The sequence below is a fragment of the Gymnoscopelus microlampas genome (genome assembly GCF_963454915.1).
Source record: "Gymnoscopelus microlampas genome assembly, chromosome: 2".
NCBI lineage: Eukaryota > Metazoa > Chordata > Actinopteri > Myctophiformes > Myctophidae > Gymnoscopelus > Gymnoscopelus microlampas.
Window position 1 is genome coordinate 39,285,923 of NC_139939.1, and position 18,517 is coordinate 39,304,439.

The 18,517-nt window shown below is 42.6% G+C and overlaps 1 protein-coding gene across 2 annotated transcripts in view; it reads right to left on the reverse strand.

Annotated features, from left to right (window-relative positions):
- Positions 1-18,517, reverse strand: part of arhgap10 (Rho GTPase activating protein 10) — an 83,768-nt gene that overhangs the window by 15,349 nt on the left and 49,902 nt on the right. For both annotated transcript variants that reach the window (XM_084041983.1, XM_084041984.1), the window contains exons 15-20: positions 18,383-18,467; positions 14,386-14,444; positions 12,013-12,124; positions 10,054-10,213; positions 6,592-6,736; positions 1,962-2,118 (exon numbers count right to left, since the gene is read on the reverse strand). In XM_084041983.1, coding sequence (XP_083898109.1) covers positions 1,962-2,118; positions 6,592-6,736; positions 10,054-10,213; positions 12,013-12,124; positions 14,386-14,444; positions 18,383-18,467 — 718 coding nt within the window. The remainder of the gene's footprint in view (positions 1-1,961; positions 2,119-6,591; positions 6,737-10,053; positions 10,214-12,012; positions 12,125-14,385; positions 14,445-18,382; positions 18,468-18,517) is intronic.

Sequence of the window (18,517 nt, forward strand, 5' to 3'; positions counted from 1 at the left end):
TCTTCCCACTGCTGGCCTGGGTTCAAATTGAACCCAAGGCCCTTTGCTGAATGTCATCCCCTCTCTCTCTCTCCTGCGTTCCTGTCTCTCTACTCACTGTCAAAATAAAGCAGAAAATGCCAGGGGGAAAAACAATATACAAACAATTTAAATAATAAAACAATAACCAACAATTCTTTACCGTCGGGGCAGAAACCTTGTATCTCCATATTTTAACGTTTTATGTTTTTTTCGTAAATGAATGCCATACTTCGTCATACAAGAGTGTCACACAAAAGCACTATTTCTGAAAACTTTGGTTCCATTTCCTGAGAACGTTTTGGGACATAAGAGGTTTTTACATCCGACAGCGACAAATTGTTGTTGGGGAGGCAAACAGTCAGTCCATCCCTCCCTGCTCACTTGGACAGAAGCCTCCAGCTGATTCCCCGGGCATCGAGGCCAAAGAGGTGCTGTGCTAACAGGTCTCCACCATGCTGCCCTGCTATGATTTATGGGTGAGCAAAGCCAGGGCGACACCCTGTGACATATGGCGCAAGTCTTCATAAAGGGACGGGGGCGGCGGCTATAAGGGTAAACAAGATGAATATCTCCCCGATGTCGATACGATTTACACGGCCAACGCGCGGCCACCTGTCTCCCAGGCAAATAAGAGCTGAGATTTACGACGTCCTCCTGTTCACGCCTTCCGTCCTCTTGACACGATGGGAAACAAAAACTAGAGAAAAGATTTAAAATATATATATACAGTACATGTATCAAAAGGGAAGAGATTATGTAATATCGTCTATCTAACGATGCAACATGAAAGCCTTTAGGTTTAAGACTACTTGAAACCATTTGAACCCCATATACTTAGTAGACCCCCAGGGTTTTTACTAGGCCCCTCCTTTTTTCCATCTACACTAAACAGGAGATCTACAAGCCCACAATGCAGCGCAACTCGATTTGAGCTTGTAGAATGGCTATTTTCGGAAAATGTTTGCACGTAGAATAGGGATGCTAGGGTTAAAAAACAAACTTGCAGACAGACAAGACACAAACCAGCGCGCACACACACACACACACACACACACACACACACACACACACACACACACACACACACACACACACACACACACACACACACACACACACACACACACACACACACACACACACACACACACACACGGTTTAAGTTAGAGGAAATTTCTCAGTTTGTCAAGTCTTGGCTGATTTGTTTTCTATTCCATAGCTCTTCTTAGCTGACAGAGAGACGCGTCAAGACAGCAAGTGAGACAGAAAGTCAATTTCAAGGTGATTGTGCAGACATGACACAGCAAAGAGAGGGGGCCTAACATCTGCAGCATAACCCAATATTTAAGTGTCTCTGCCATTAGAATTCAAGACAAGCTGTGGACTGGAAACAACAAAACGGCCCAAGGACTGGGCACAGACCGGAGGAGTGGATTTCAGGAAAGGAGAGAGGTCTGCCTCTTTACATAATTACAAAGAAATCACGTGGAAGATGAAAGAAAATACGCTGCACTGCTCACATTGTTCACCCAGACAACACAATCGTAATTAGAGAACGTAAGTGTAAATAAAAATACCCAAACTAATGAAAGACTGTACATAAAGTCAAGTTAAATGTGTAATATCTGCCCCTTGTAATGGTTGTTAGTTTAAGATTTATTCTTGATGAAAGCAAAGTGTCAGGGTGGAATAATGGTTACAGAGGCTTGAGTCCCATAATGGAAAAGCTCAGCAGTTTAATCTCCACTAATACAAATAATGTTTAATTGTTTAACAAATTTCACACAGACTAGTGCAGTATTTTACCAGCTGCACAAGGACACATACACATGTACAGAGGAGGTCAAATGCTTAGCATGTACAGTACAGTACACAGTAAAATCTTGTGTTCATTTCACTCAGAGGATTTTACAGTACTGTGTATGTTGATAGCCACTCACCCTGAGCTGCTGCTTATGCTGCCGAGTGGGGCGTCGTCTGGCTTCTCCTGAGGTGACTCTGAGGCTGAGGCTGTGGACGATTGTGAAGACACCGACTCATTACTGCCCATGGACGTCTCATCCGCTGCCGAGTTGGAGCCATCTCCCTCCGCCGGGGCTGGAGCGACAACACAAAAAACAACGCGCAACAGGGTTGTATTAATGTTGATATCAGAAACGTTTTCACCCAGTACAATGATGAAGATAATTATGTATTAATCATAATTATAACAAAATATAATAACTAATACAAATATGCCAGCCATTTTTTCTCTGGGTGCAGGGGGCAATAAAATGACCAAAAGGGCCAGCTGATGTATCCTCCCTGGTAATAATACAGCAGTGGACCAAGCTAAAAGCCATATATTTTCTAGCAATAATATGGCAGCTGACCAGTCAGCATTGAACTGGTACCACCAGGCGAGGAAAGTGCAAAAGCAAATGGGTAACCTGAGTCCAAATGATAAAAATAGTTGAATAATTTATCCACACTTAAGAAAACCACACATCTACAGGGGCCTATTGAAACCAAATTGCTGTCAAAACAGCAGGGATTTACTTTCAAGGCTTTAGAACCCATAATGCAAAATGGTGTCATGACAGGCAGAAACCTTAGAAACACAAGGTTCACTGTGGAGTGAAAGCTCCTTTTTTGAGGAAATGTGAGGCGGTACTATAGCAAAATCAAGAAAAAGGAGTTTTTTTGTGTTATTTCATCCCCTCTATCCCTCCAAAGCACATCAAAACACTAGTAGAATTCCATATCAAATGGAAAAAATATGGTTGTATGCTTTTATTTCCCTCTCAGAATATTGAAACAGATTTTGGCATGCAAGGCCTCCACTTTACAATGCAGAAAACAAATATCCTGGTTGAGACATCCGTGCCACGACACTGTTTCAGTAGAATGCTGACGACAAACATGTAACACAACTGAACGATGGTTAAAGGGACACTTTGCAGTTTTGAACCTTAATACCATTATTCTAAAGTGAGGAGGTTAGTGCGCCAAAATAAATGCAGTGTGTGCTGTCATAGATGGCTCTTGCCATGACAAATAAAGGGGAGGGACACAAAGGTATAAAAGGAATAACAAATGTTTATTAAGGAGCTAACCTAACATAAAGCAACTAAAGCATAACTAAATGAGATACAGCAACAGAACATATAAGCTAAGGATCCTATGAGGTGTGGAGTCTGTACGTCAGTAGTGTACAGTATGTAAGTGTGTGGATGAGTGGAACATGATACATAACAGACAGCAGGTCTATCTTCTCTGAGTCTCCAACAAGCAGGAATGCAGGCATTCACCACCCTGCTCACCAAGGATGAGCAGAGTTGATAGGCAAGGCAATCCACTGACAAGCACTAATAGACTAGAGTGGGGCATCACAGTGCCACACGCATAGCTTGACTCCATTGCTCAAACTCGGCGTACGCATCGCAGACCCAAGAGAGTACGGTGCCGGCATCGAGTTGGTCGGATAGGCAGTTGTCCAGACCGACCGATATGCCCATATACAGTATAGGCATATATGGATATCCGGTTGTCCAGAACTGCTGATCCGACTGATATACCCAATGTTCCCCCCCTGTATGAATGAATGAACCATTGTAAAGCGCTTTGAGTAAGTTTGAGTACTTAGAAAAGCGCCATAAAAATGCAATTCATTATGGGCATGCTCATAGTTCATACATGAGACTGATCGACTTCAAACATGGCGTGCATATCACTGAGGACCAGGGGGGGTGATGTGCCAAGTGGGAAGTCGGTCTGATCAGCGGATCTCCATAATACTGACGTCATAGACTGGCCTGGACTCCATACTTGGGCACATGCATTCTGGCAACCCATTCGGTTAAAAAAAGAAGGAAAAAAACAACAACAGGCACAGGTATTGCATAACTAGGAGGGCCAATGTCCAACTTGCATTGTTTCCGAGTAGGCCGGTGCCTCGTCTTATCAATTGTGACACTCTTTTGCCAGAAATGTGCTTCATAGACTAAAAAAATAAGTTCTGGTGTGAAGCTCTCTCTCTCTCTGCCTTCCTGTCTCACAGTGCATGCTGTCCAGAGGCAATATGCAATTATAACTATCAAAACCGATGACAATCATTGTTTTGGGATTGCTTGCAATTAAAAAAAGGGCGGGGGGGTTTGGGGTTATCAGGATTCTGATTACAAAAAAGTTGGTAGGGTATGTTGTAATCTTTATTCACACTGTGCTCGTAAATTATTCTTCTGGTTCACACATCTATTTTTAGGAGCAAATTGGGGTGAAATAGCCACACTGTCGACTGTTTGGAATGTACACGGATAGTTTCCACATGGAGTCGAACAACTTCCGCATTCCGTGGTCAGTCGGTAAAATGACGCCTATAGCCGTGGTGGTACTGCTGGGTGAGAAGAATTTGGTATCAGAATCAGGTGATCTACATGGACTGTTTAATCACTTAAACCCTATACTGTATACAGTACTTAGTTGACCGGGGTCCCCCAGGGCTCTATACTAGGCCAGGGGTTGACACTAAAGTCTCAAGAACACTTGTCCATCGGGCAAGTACAGATCATGTTCGTGCAAGTGTGTGTCTAGTGGGTTACCATTACTGGTGGAGTGTGTGCGCCAGTGTGTACGCCAGTCTCTATGCAAAAGACACAACATGCCAGGACATATTTATGTCTGTATGGTTTATGTCTTAATCACGCTAAACTGTACTGATATGTAGCGTCGCCTGTCATATCGACACTAACCCAGACCAATCAAATTAACTACGATCGTAAACAAGGAGTCATATGTCCGCTGCATCAAGCTACAGCGTGTGCAAACACACACACACACACACACACACACACACACACACACGGCCCAGGACATGGCACACATCCACTTAACTACTACGCTCAAACTCATCTTTTACATTCCATAGGGCTAGACCACACAGGGGCAAATGACATCATCAACTTGCGACGGGTGTTGTCCCCCTTGAGTAAGAGATGAATTATTTGTAAAATAAATAGTAATAATACATTTAATTTTAGTTATAGAGGGAGCAATTATAATATATTAAGGCATATAAGGCTTATTAGCCAGGGATCCTTTTAAGGTGGACATCAGTCAGAACGTGGAGGTGATAATTATCTACTTAAAACTATTGTTTTTGTAGATAGGATGACATTTTTGTATACACCGTTTACACAACAACCAAAGAGCTGAGAATTTCTTAATTACTTTTACAGCTTTATATAGCATCATCTAACTCTCAGGACATCTAAATGAGAGAGGCTTACAGGACTGTGCGTTATCTATTGCCATGCATACATGACATGGTTTTCTTTGCTTGAAAGCCAAGTAGGCCTCTTTTCTTCCAGCACCAAGCCAGTGCCAACATTGTCGATGCTTTGTTCTGCTCCTTTTGAATTTGGCAACAAATACGATTTCAGCTCCATTCTTGACAAACCTTTGAAAACACAATTAAGTCCACGTCAAACACACAACTTAGCCTGTAATTATCTCCTTCTGGAGAAAACATGCTGTCCTCAGAATACCTATACCTGTTGGAAATCCTTCCAGTCAGAATGCTGTGAATACACCTTCCATTCACGTGCCGAAACACACACACACACACACAGAGAAGTGTGTAACAATGCAATTGGAAACATCCCCACGTGTGCACGCACACGCGCATGCACGCACACGCACACGCACACACACACACACACACACACACACACACACACACACACACACACACACACAGAGAGAACCACTCTTCTCTCTTTCCCTATCTATTGTACTCACGAGTAGTTGCACCCCTTTGGGAGCAGAGATATCTGACTTTAAATCCATTAACCAGGACCCAGATACAAGACACAAAGGTTAGAAAACGGATTACGTGTTTCATCCCAGATATTAAAATACCCCATGATAATAGCTGGTCTGATATAAAGGGAGGCTATCTGGTAAGCAGATTTAGGATCCTTTAGTACGGTGGACAGGGAGAGGATTTGAGGGATTGCCAGAGACAGAGAGAGGCCAGGTGACCGGCTCACCTGATGCACACTGGTGCCTCTGCTATAGCCTTCCATTGTTATAGATGACTTTGAACATTTCTTTCTTTTATGGAGAATACTTGAGGGAAACTGAGGTGTTTCTTTCATAAATTAGATATCCACTGTCTGCAAAGTGAGAAATAATCTCATAAAATAATAGATTTATGGAAACTCATGCACATAAAGTAATGGCACGATGTTGGAATTGAACAAATCAACACTTTTTAACAGATAATGGGTAGTTTAAGTCCTTGCCTGTGAACCAGTGTTACTTTCATTGATGATAAATAATAATGTCTACACAGTCAAAGCCTCAGTGCAATTTATCCATTAGTAACTCTGAGGGTGTACAAATGTAACCAAGCATACCCATAAGGTTTCATTTGGTTACATTTGTAAACTCTTAAGAGTTAACACTGAAGATTTCACTGTGTACCACTGCAGTATATATACGGTACAGTAGCAGTGAATAATACAGTAGTTGCAGGACAAGCAGATGAAGGGGAGACTTCTACAGTGTTGAGGCGTGCAGGTCTCTTACCAGCCTGTAAGTTGAGAGACTGGGGGTTGTAGACAGCAAGGGGCCGGTTCTGACGATTCTGCTTTTTGGACTGCCTTGTGGGAGCGGACAAGACCGGGCCAGCAGCTGCTGCAGTGGGGCACGTCTCAGGGGCATCTGCAAAGATCTACACGCACAATGTTTGTATGAGTGAATGACTTGCTTTCTCTACCCAACCAAAAAAGAAAACACAAAGCACACAGGGGCACGGCCCAAAACTCCAGGAGCATCAAGCAGCGCTGTGTCCTCGCTTAACCTCAGGGAGTCGAGCGAGCAGGCGCTCCTCTGAAGTGCACAGGGCTTTTCGGTGGGGGCGCTCGCACACACGATGGGAAAGAGCAGTTGTTAAGGCGGGTGTAATGCCACGGGTCCTCTGGGAGAAGCTACGTCGTTCGCTGCTTAAAGGGGCACGGCCAAACATTCTTATTCATCGCACACAAACCAATAAAAAGGGAAGTAAAAAGGAGCCCCCCGCAGACGCCAGGGAACCACATCCCGTCTGGAAATGACGGCCTAGGTTACAGCGGGTGTGTCTGACCCAACCTCTGATGGAGCAGAGGAATGAAGTAAACAGAACAGGGTCTGGACTAAGAAAGCGCCGGTCGGTCGACTCGGGAGGCTTGTTTAGCCCGCCCCCCCCTGGGCCTGTGTGTTTACACATAAACTTGGATGTGGAGTTGAAAGAGAATGGGGGGGAGGGTTTGCAGAGGAGAGGAAAGTCTCAGTAGAGACTGGAGACAGGAGGATCACAGGAGGAGAAGAGGCGGAGGTAGGGAAGGAAGGAAGGGGGTTTAGAGAGAGAGAGAGAGAGAGAGAGAGAGAGAGAGAGAGAGAGAGAGAGAGAGAGAGAGAGAGAGAGAGAGAGAGAGAGAGAGAGAGATAGAGAGAGAGACAGTAAAGTGGAGAAAGAGAGAAACATGGGGGCGATAGAGGAAGCAGAAGAGAGGGTGAGTGAGGGACATTGAGTGAGAGCGAGCACATAAGAGAAAGAAAGGAAGGAGGTGGAGAGAAAGTGGGAGGGAGCGAGAAAGAGTATGAGAGAGTTAGGATGGAGGCAGAGAGCACGCAGGAGAGAGTGCGAGTGAGTTGGTGAGAGACGAAAAGAGAGAGAAAGAGAGAGAGAGAGAGAGAGAGAGAGAGAGAGAGAGGAAGAGAGACAGAGGAAGGAGGGAGGGAGGGCAAGAAAGTTGGAGAGAGAGTGAGAGAGGAAGAAAGATTGGGAACGAGGGAACGAGCCAGACATTCACTCTCACATACACACACACCGAAAATGGAGGCAGGCACGAATAAAAAAAGTTTGTAGGAGAAATCTGATCCACCTGAGAGTCTTTGCTGAGTTGCTCTCTCCCTCCCTCCCTGCCTCCATTCTGTCTCCACTTGCTCTCCGCAGATGGAGGTGAATGTAAAGCACAGTCTGCTGCTGGAATCTCGGGGTATTAACTACTGCCATCTTGGGGTATCAACATTCTGAAGGAGGATTCAGCTGGGAGGGGAGCTAATATCTGTCTGTCTGTCTACTCCTCTCGTCTGCTCTAACACGGTGCACCTCCTAAAAAATTCCTTCTGCATTCTACTGCAGACTCCTCCGTCCCTTGAAGGGTTTCAGAAATCAGAGACCACTGCCAAAGTGGTCATAGTGTAGTGGCTTTGTCAGACTTTGTTATCCAACCTGATTATTTGATGATTTAAGCGCATGCTCTTACAGTTCGCAGTTCAGTTTTGTGAGATCAGGAGGAGGTTGTCATCATTTACTTGTACCTGTACAGCACCGTATGTTGCATGTTCATCTCTGTCAAACTTGTGCTGTCAAATGTGCTCTCACTTATTAAATTAGATTTGACAGACTGCCGTGTGGCCGGGATCGACGGTAACTACATATTACGAATTATCATTATTATCTGCTGCGTTGTCTTTGTAAAGCCTGATGATGCAGCGATTTGAGTGTGTGCTCTCACTGACTAGACTAGGCTTGTGAAAATGGGATGGGGTTGAGGGTGAAGTACTGTTCAGACACACACACACACACACACACACACACACACACACACACACACACACACACACACACACACACACACACACACACACACACAAGCAAGCGTGAAAACACCAAATTAATAAAACTCTGGCAGTTTCAATTGGTGGTACCCAGACTGCTGTGCCGCTAGAAAGTATATAAATATATATAACCAGATTAGAAAACTAATCTCAACCCCCGTTTCCCTCTTTTGAAACAGAAAATTAACCCTCTTCGAGGATTGACACTGATTAATTGCATTCTGGGGAGATTACATGATACCGCGAATCATAGGTTAAAACTCCTAACCCAATATATATTCTTGGGGTAGAGAGGCAAAGGGCCTTCTGCATAATAAGCAAGCATAATGTAATCTACAGTATAATCACCCCTATGAAAACACAGAAGACAAAATTGTATTTCCCAGTATAAGCACTGAGGGCTCCCCCTACTGGCCAGAGAGGGTAGAAGCCAGACTAACCAAGACCTATCCAAGTGGAGAGAGAGAAAGAAATAAACTAGTGCTGTTGCCCCTGAAGCAAAGATAGGACTCAATTAAATATCAAGGTATGATATTCCAGTCATATGCCCTCCATATGTAATGACCTTCAGTGTCCATGCCAACATTCAGGCAAAGACATAAGAGAAATTAACACAATCTAATGTGAAAATACATTTCAAAATACAAATTGACAATTATTTCTCTAGTGCATGGATGATGTGCAACAGTAGCATGAGAAGAGAAACAATCAATAAATGATGAGGCATCAATTCTAATAGAACAGCCCTTGATGTCAAGGTATAAAACAAGAAGAAATGCAAGTAATGAGCGGTTTTACTGACAGGTGCACAATGCTTGAATGATCCGAGATGATGTTTCACTATGACTGTGACAGATAAGGGCAGTCAATTTACCATTCACTGTATTGTACAGTAATGTAGTATTATAACCTTAAATCCCATTTTTCATCCTATTCAATTTCAACAAAAGATGGGAAAAAGTGGCTTATTTAGCTGGTATGGGTCAAAAGATAACTTTTTCAATAAAACTAAAGGATCAAGGCGATCAGGACTCCATCTCTCCCCAAGTAAGTATTTAAATGTTTTAGCTTAACCACTTAAACCATATATATACAGTACTTCGTTGACCGGGATCCCCCAGGGGTCTGCACTTGGCTCCCTCCTTTTTCCCTCTACAACAAATCTCCTTCCAAAAATAGCCAATCTACAAGCTCACAACGCGAGGTGACACATTATGAGCCTGTTTATTTTCTGTTTGCCTATCTTTGCCAGATGTTCACCTATTATGACTTGGGACGCTAGGGTTCATATGGTTAATGACAGTGTTTGAAAGCCTTGTTTTGCCACAGATAAGATCCAGTGTAGTACCTTCTACAGTTAAACCCCAATCTGTTCCATTCTCGTACCTTCTCATGCTGCTCGATGAGGACTTCCACCACAATGTTCTGGAACTTGAGGTCCATGAGGGTGGCTACGGTTGTCTCCTGGGGCCACATCAGCGTTGGGCCGAACATGACACCCAAATTGGCCACGGTCATCAAGTTCTGCTTGCTGTGGCCTGCCACGCTGAAGGAGAGGGGTGACACTATATCAGTTTATCTGCATACTGTGTACAGCGCTATGAAGGCAGGCAAATGTTAACAGTTTCACTGATAAATGCTACAGAAGGATATACCATACGTGTTCTTTTCTGTTACTGCTCATGGAATATGCTATTAGTAGTAATAATAGCATTAATGTCTAGTGTCAGTAGTATATACTTTTCTAAATCTCCACTCTTACCTGTACCTAGACTGTGTTTCACGCGTACTGCTGTTGCTGCTATGACATCTAAGTTTACCCAAGGGGATCAATGAAAGTCTATGTTATCTCATCGAAATAGTATCTTCCCACTTGTCGTTCCTCATAGTGCGACTGACAAACTTTTACTCTGTGCCATGTGTGCCAAAAATGTAATGGACTCCAAATTCCCTCTGAGGGAGAAAGAGTTATCTCCTGACCCCAGCATGTGAAACTTGTTCTGTAGACAGTGAAACATTTTGGAAAGTGGTTAAGTCCACCATAGATCACAAAAGTGGTGGGGGAAAAAAGTACATCTTTTGGATTTAGAACATTTACTTGTTGACAGCCAGATTATTATGAGAAAACAACAATGTGAACGTTTTGACTACAAAGTATGCTTCCAATATGTGAGAGGGCGTTTAGGTGTCATCTGAAATGTGGTCTCAGCAAGACCAGCCCACTATACAGAATGACTTCCATCTCCCTCGATTTTGGAGATATGGATAAACACAGCAGTTAAAACTTGTGAAGTCAAGGAACTGGAAAGACTTTATTCCAAGCGAAAAGTTATTGCAGACAGGTGAAGCTATTCCACACTCCAAATATGATGACACACACTCCCATCTGCAGAGAGATGCGGTTGAAATGGCTTCAAAGGATGCCTTTGAAGACAAAAAAACGGCAGTGACAACTCGCATTTATAACATCTCAGAAACCATTTCAGATAGGAGTGTGAAATTCTGGCTTTGCTTCCTGCCCCTGCAGGACAAACACACACGCCAACTTCAGGGGGGAAAAATCTGGAGAATTTCACGCTGGATAATCCAAATTCAATTTCAATAGCATCGCTCTTTTTACCAGAGCCCAAATTCTGATGGAGGCTCCTATAAAATAAAATCCAGCAGACTTTGACTGCCCGAGGGAAGAGGGATTATTATTACTTATCTTCAATTTGCTCCTATTAGTTCATAAAAAAAGCCATCTGAGGCAAAACCTTGTAATGTTAGCTAATGGTATTTCTTAAATCTCTCATTTTATCTAATCTCTCAAATGGAGCGCTGCACAACAGCGGTACTATTCTGTGTGTGTGTGTGTGTGTGTGTGTGTGTGGGGGGGGGGGGGGGGGTGGGGGGGAGCTAATCTGGAGAACGGGCTTAATTTAAGTGGTCCATTTCATTTCAGTGGTGGACTATGGCTGTTGCATACCAAACAGGTAGGGGAGCTTGGACAGTCCTACTTGGACTGCCTTATGAAGCAGCATTCTGAGAGAATGGATGGGGATCGCAAAAAAAGAAATAATAATAATAATTATAACAAAATGAAAAGTTTGGATTCTTATACCATCACTTTTCTTTCTGAGTGGAAGAGTTGATGCAGAGAGGAGAAATGGTGTAACTTAACAGCAGGGGCGGGGGAGTGTAGCAGAAGAGTGGGAGTGAGGGAGAAAGAGAGAAATCATGCGGAGTGAGAATGAGGAGACAGACAGGAAGACGAGAGAAATTGAGAGAAGCAAGCGTGAAAAAGGGTGGGTGTAGACTGGAGTGACTGAACTATGACCAAGGGACCAGGAATGCTCCACTCACTTGGCCAGATGCTTCATGAGCAGCCCCAGGAACAGTCGATTCCGCTCAGGCAGCTGGTGCACCAGGCTGTGGATGGCTTGGACACGAGACTCCGGACTCTGTTGTCCGGACTCTGTTGTTCAGACAAACAGACATGAAGCAACACACATTAACCCTGCAGCCATTCCTCTCTCCCTCTGTTCTTCTGGTGGTGAGCAGCCTACACAGCGGATATCGACTACGCTACAAGTGTAGTAAATGGAAGGAGAGTTGGGTTTCCGCTGGTTAATCCAACCGGAGGGCAGCGCAACACAGCACACTGGTGGGATGAAGCCAGGACTCTGATCAACGGCTCAGCTAGGAAACACAGCAAGAAGTATACAGGGCCACTACGACTGAAAATGCAGTGAGAAGACCAGAGGAATGGGCTGTCATTTCAATTTGTCTTTCCCAACAATAAAGATGAAAACAAAGACACATGTTGGTTATATGAAAGCAAAAGGACCAAAATGCTGTTCAGGCTATAGGATTATAACAGCGGCAATAGGATAAGAGGGGTTTCCGTCAGAGAATGACTTTACAGAGGAAATGAGTGAGGAAGGAAGTGTGATGGGGTGATTTAAGGGTCTCAAGCCTGGTGGAATTTGGCAGCAGGGGACCCTGTGCGCTGGCTGGGGTGATAGCTTTATGTTACGGACGCTACCGTGTAAAAGGGTTGTGTTAAAACCTCCAGGATCATCCTTTAAACAGTCCCTCACACATGGGCAGCTGGCCGCCCCCACACATACAGTACACAAACACATACACACATACACACACACACATACACACATACACACACACACACACACACACACACACACACACACACACACACACACACACACACACACACACACACACACACGCACAGTAAAACGCAAATACAACATCATTGCTATGGGAACAACAGGGATTTGAATAAGGAGAAAGCTTCTTATGGATGCTGTCATCCATCTAAATATATTTATTGCTAATCCATTCCAGCCCCTCGTTATGAGGGCATTTGCAAGTGCCTGATAAGGATGCTACTGCTGATCCAATTATAGCACTTGTTGTAATATGACTCAAGTTAGAATCATTCAAAAGCATTTCAGACTTAAAGGATGTGTGTGGGGGCGAAAAATTATGTTCATGGACCATTTGGTGGCATCTGCATACTTTAAACCTGCAGCCTTCCTACAGTATTTTAACAATTTGAAAAACACACATGGAAGATGTGTTTTAAAACATTCATTCATTATTTCAGAATTTGCTAACTGGATTAGACAACATCTAAGCACTACACATTGGTTTGAAGCGACCCTGAATACTAATAAAAAGTACAAGACAACAGACGTGTTAAAAAAAAAAGGCCATTTCAACCAAAGTCAAGAGAAAAGACACTGGCTTTCTGTAGGTCACAAACAGACAGTCTGCAAGTGAACTAGTGATATATCGTCCTGAGAAACAGAACAAGGCCAGCATTAGTTGGGCGGATTTTAGGCTCGGGCAGTATCTATTTTTTGTTTACCGGTATAGCCTATAGTGTTGTGTTTCTAATATGCAATTAGCCTATTTAAGTCTTGCTTTATGGCTCATAGAAAAATTATCAGATAAGTAAGCACCTTTTTCCCATAGATTCAGCATACCTTGCTGGAAGACCCAATGACACTTGCTGCCGTGACACATCAGTGGGCTGAATAGAGATTTTTATTTTAGATGACGTTCGAGTGACAGTGGCAAACTAACAGCGGAATGGCAGTTGAATATCATGTGGCTAATTAACTGCTCATGTGGTTGGAAAGTGTCATATCAAGATAACATTATATACTGTATGGCATTAATTGACTACATAGGAGATATACTGTATAGAGCATCTGTATTCTTGGTGGTATTGAAACAATAAGCCATTTCAACCAGCAGCAGTTGTCAAATCATAATTATTTGTTTAGTACAAAACATTTTTTTTTAATTATATACGTATATATATATATACACGTATATATACGTGTGTATATATATATATATACACACGTATATATTTTTTAATATATATATATATATATATATATATATATATATATATATATATATATATATATATATATATATATATATATATATATATATAAATAAATAGACTTAGGGGTGATTTAACTGCTTTTAACTTGCTTATCACAAATGCATTATTTCTAGACAGAACTCCTTGATCAGCCTAGACAAGCATTTGACTGCCAGGCTGAACCGATTTCATTTAAAGGCATTAAATTCACAGTGATAAATACATCCACACATCTTAGTTCTCAGAGGGTTTGAGCTCAGATTAATTGGTGGTAGTTGAGAGAGAGGGAGTGCACTGATGTGAAAACTTACTTGCAGGGCTGATGAAGTCTTTAAAAAGTCCGAAGGTCATCAACGGCTCAGGAAGGCTCCTTCATAGTGAGAGAGAAAGAAAAGAGGAGAGAGAAAGAGACAGACAGAGAGAGAGAGGTAAGAAGAGAGGCAGAGAGATAAAAATGAAGAGATAGAGAGAGAGAGAGAGAGAGAGAGAGAGAGAGAGAAAGAAGAGTGACAGAGGCAAGTGGAAGGTGAGAGGAGAAAGACAGAGGAAAGAGAGAGGGATGGTAGAGGAGTGAGGACAGAAGGGAACAGCGAGAGAGAGAGAGTTTAAGTGAACAAGGAGATGGGGGACAGAAATAGACGGTGCACTGTTTTATAGGGTCTGCACACAACAATGATTAATGTGGCTGGGCCGGGGGAAGGAATTAGATGGCGCGCCGCGCACGTTGAGATAACCAAGTTCATCTGAAGGTACTTTCACACTGCTGCTGGCCCCTGGCCAAGGGTACTTAGTCCCAGTGGAGGCTGACCCTGCTCCACTGCAGCAGATCAAAACACAAAGTTAGAGAGAAAGACTCAGGATGGATTATATACTGTATATTTATAGCACGTATAGCACAACATAAATAAATAATATATCCGGTATAATATATCTGTATACACACATACAGAAACAATTGAATGCCTCGTTGTTAGGACACTGCTGGGACAATGTTGGCTTGCTAATTACTACGTTATACTGTGTCCAGTGACTTGTGCATTCGAGGAATTCATGTGCTGTATGTTCAACAAAACACAACAGTTAAATAGTCAAATATCTAATGAGGTACAGAATTCAGTGAAGATCTCACACCAATCAATTTCACTGAGAGTTGAGATGAAACACAATTCAAGATGTGTCATAAAAAAAGACATGCTAATATAATTTCACAGTTTCAGAAATTGACAATTTCCCCACATGGATCAATTGGTTTTAGCATCAGAAGCACTACTAGCCTGCAGAGAATGACCCTTTCTTTATTTCAACAGACAAGGTGGTTCTTTACAGAGCTCAACCAATGTGGATTTTTTTGAACCAATACAGTTACCAATATAAAATCAGCAAGAAATTACGGATTACCGATAGCAATGCTCGGCCTAACTGCTGGAATGGAACTTTAATTACTTTGTAGATTTTGATTACAAAACCACTTCAGCCCTATATGCATTTCGACCATTTGAAAATAGCCAATCTACAAGCTTTGTGAGCTTGTAGATCTGACATTTTCAAAATATTGTAATACATTTATAGCCTACATTTGAAAAGTTGGGATTGGGACATTCTGCATAAGGAGTACTTTCTACTTTTGGTACTTTAAGTACATCTTGATACCAATACTTTTGTACTTTTACTCAAGTACATTTTTAATTCTGGACTTTTACTTGTAACAGAGTATTTCTACATAGCGCAGTATTGATACTTTTACTAAAGGAAATATTTTGAGTACTTTTCCCACCACTGGATACAACATTGTATTCAGTGTTGATTAAAGCCTGATAATGGGCCAACATCAAACATCAATGGATGGAGGTAACTTTCAGCCTCTGGTACTCTGATTGAGACAAAGTCCCATGGCCCTTTCAACCCCAAAACATGAAAAACACTTCCTGGAATGGCTTTGAAAGCAGCCAATCACAACACCACTGCTTTGACCTCTCTAACCCACCCCATCCCCACCAGGCCGATTAAAATATGGTCTGGTTAATATCAGTTCCCATGTTTTTACTTTGCTCTGACTCAGGGGTAAAAAAAAAAAAAAAGGAAAAAAGAAAAGTGGAAAGAATATATTTATTGTTAATTAGTTCAAGACATGGCTGACACATTTGTCTCAGGCTTAATTATGTAACATTGCACTCTGCACAGTGAACCTGACAATCTTTTTTGAATTTAATTATGTTAACAGCTTACAGCCCACCATGCTGATAGCACTCTAATGTAAAAGTCAAAGGAGAGTGTACAAATCAGAACAAAACAGTGGGGTTAGCGACTGAACTGGAACTCATTCCGTTTATGGAGCTGCTACATAATGAGGCAGACTTCAAACAGTCATTTGTTGTGTAAAATAAATGGAAATATGGCTCATTAGTTTTTTATTTCTTCCCGTGAAGGGGGGGGGGGGGGGCACACACGACAATTTGTTACAAACACAGATAAACTCTAGATAAAGAAAACACAGCTGACATTAAAACAGTACCATTTGAGTTTTTGCCAACCAAATGAAATGAATAATATCTGAAGGTAAACCACAAGAGGTATCAACAGATGTATTGACGCGTTACTACAGGAGGTAGCCACTGTTATGGAGTTCATATGAATGTGGTAATCACATGCATTATGACTCTGCATAGTTTATTTAGAAGTTAAAGACCCCAAAGGGAGATTCTCTTAGCCAAATGATGAAATGGTGATGCTTGATATGCAACGCAGGGGAAGAATTCCTTCATATTTGTTGAGTAACAAAGACAGAGAGTGAGATGTGAAGAAATCCCTCTTCTAAATTAGAGCAGATGTCTCAGGTCAGCATTGCGTTTGCCTCCAATGAGCGACAGATCTGAATAATGAGGCTTGCCAGATGACTAGCTGAGCTGGCACCATTATCCATCCAAAGTCAAACGTCAATGGGCCTTATGCACCAACCATTGCCAAAAAGAAATGTCTTCTTTAGACCCACTTACGCCGTTTTCATGAAGATTCTAGCATTCACCAATGTTTTCTCAGCTGCGATTTGTTCTTAGGCAAGAGGAGAATCTACGCACACTCAATTTCTGCCATAGTGCGTTTTCTTCAAAACACACTTATGGCTACTAAGCTTACAGCTTTTGTCCAAAACTGTAAACAGACACAAATCAGTACACATTATCTCTGGAGTCATGTGATCAAGATGTGTAAGTTAGATTTTTCAGATCCCATTCCAAGAGGCTCTGGGTCGGCAAGCCGGCCGGGCGGAGACCTGTGCTCCGAGGAGCACACTTTTCTATTTATCTAGTTTTTTTTATTTATGTTTGGAGTCCCGGGTTAAACCCTCTTCAGACTTTAGTTTAGGCATTCTTGACTTCATTCTCTCAACTTTTGTATGATTTCTGTGCACAGCTTTGCACACGGCACTGCAGTCATGCCCTTTTGGGTTGCCAATTAAGATTGGTGGGGCATCTGCCTATGGTAATTGGGATCAACTGGCACACCTTCTGAAGTTACGAGAGGATTCATTATTATATGAACAGAGTTACAAACAATTTGTTTAGACAGGATAGTAACTATCAATACTGTATATTAACATGTGGTAAGACACCCAGGTTGATCTAAATGCATAGAATAGCGAGTACAAATTAAACCGGCCTAATATGTCCTGTGACATCTCTTGACTTGAACTAAGAAACCCAAAAGCAAAGTGCGTCTGTGTGTGTGTGTGTGTGTGTGTGTGTGTGTGTGTGTGTGTGTGTGTGTGTGTGTGTGTCTCTGTGCGTATGTGTATGCATACATGTGTATGTGTGCCGCAATACGGCAGAACAGAACAGAATAGTGTGCAGGACAGAAGACTGTCATCACATCTGTGTGTGTGTGTGTGTGTGTGTGTGTGTGTGTGTGTGTGTGTGTGTGTGTGTGTGTGTGTGTGTGCGTGCGTGCGTGCGTGCGTGCGTGCGTGCGTGCGTGCGTGCGTGCGTGCGTGCGTGCGTGCGTGCGTGCGTGTGTGTGTGTGTGTCGCGTCAGTGTGTACACGGGCGTGCGTGTGTGGCAGCACACCAGAATAGGGATTAGAAGCACAGAGGACTTTTGTTTGTTGCATTATGTAATAAGAGTGAACCCATTTGACAGCTGCACCAGTCAAACAAACATCCACTCCAAAACTCCCTTCCTGTGGGGCTTCTTAATGAGAGCCCTATTGAAGTAATACACGTATTAGTTGATGAGGCCAAAATCGATATTTTCTGAGTCCCTGAGAAGCAATTGAACTCGCATCAACAACTCATATTTCACAATATTGATCCTTACCTCCAATAGAGCTTCAGAGCACTTGCTATAGTTTTCACATCCCAGTCTTCACACGTAGACAGGTCCACGTCATTAGTCTTCTCATCTGGATGAAAAACGAGTCAAAGACAAGAGATGAGATCAAACTTTATTGAC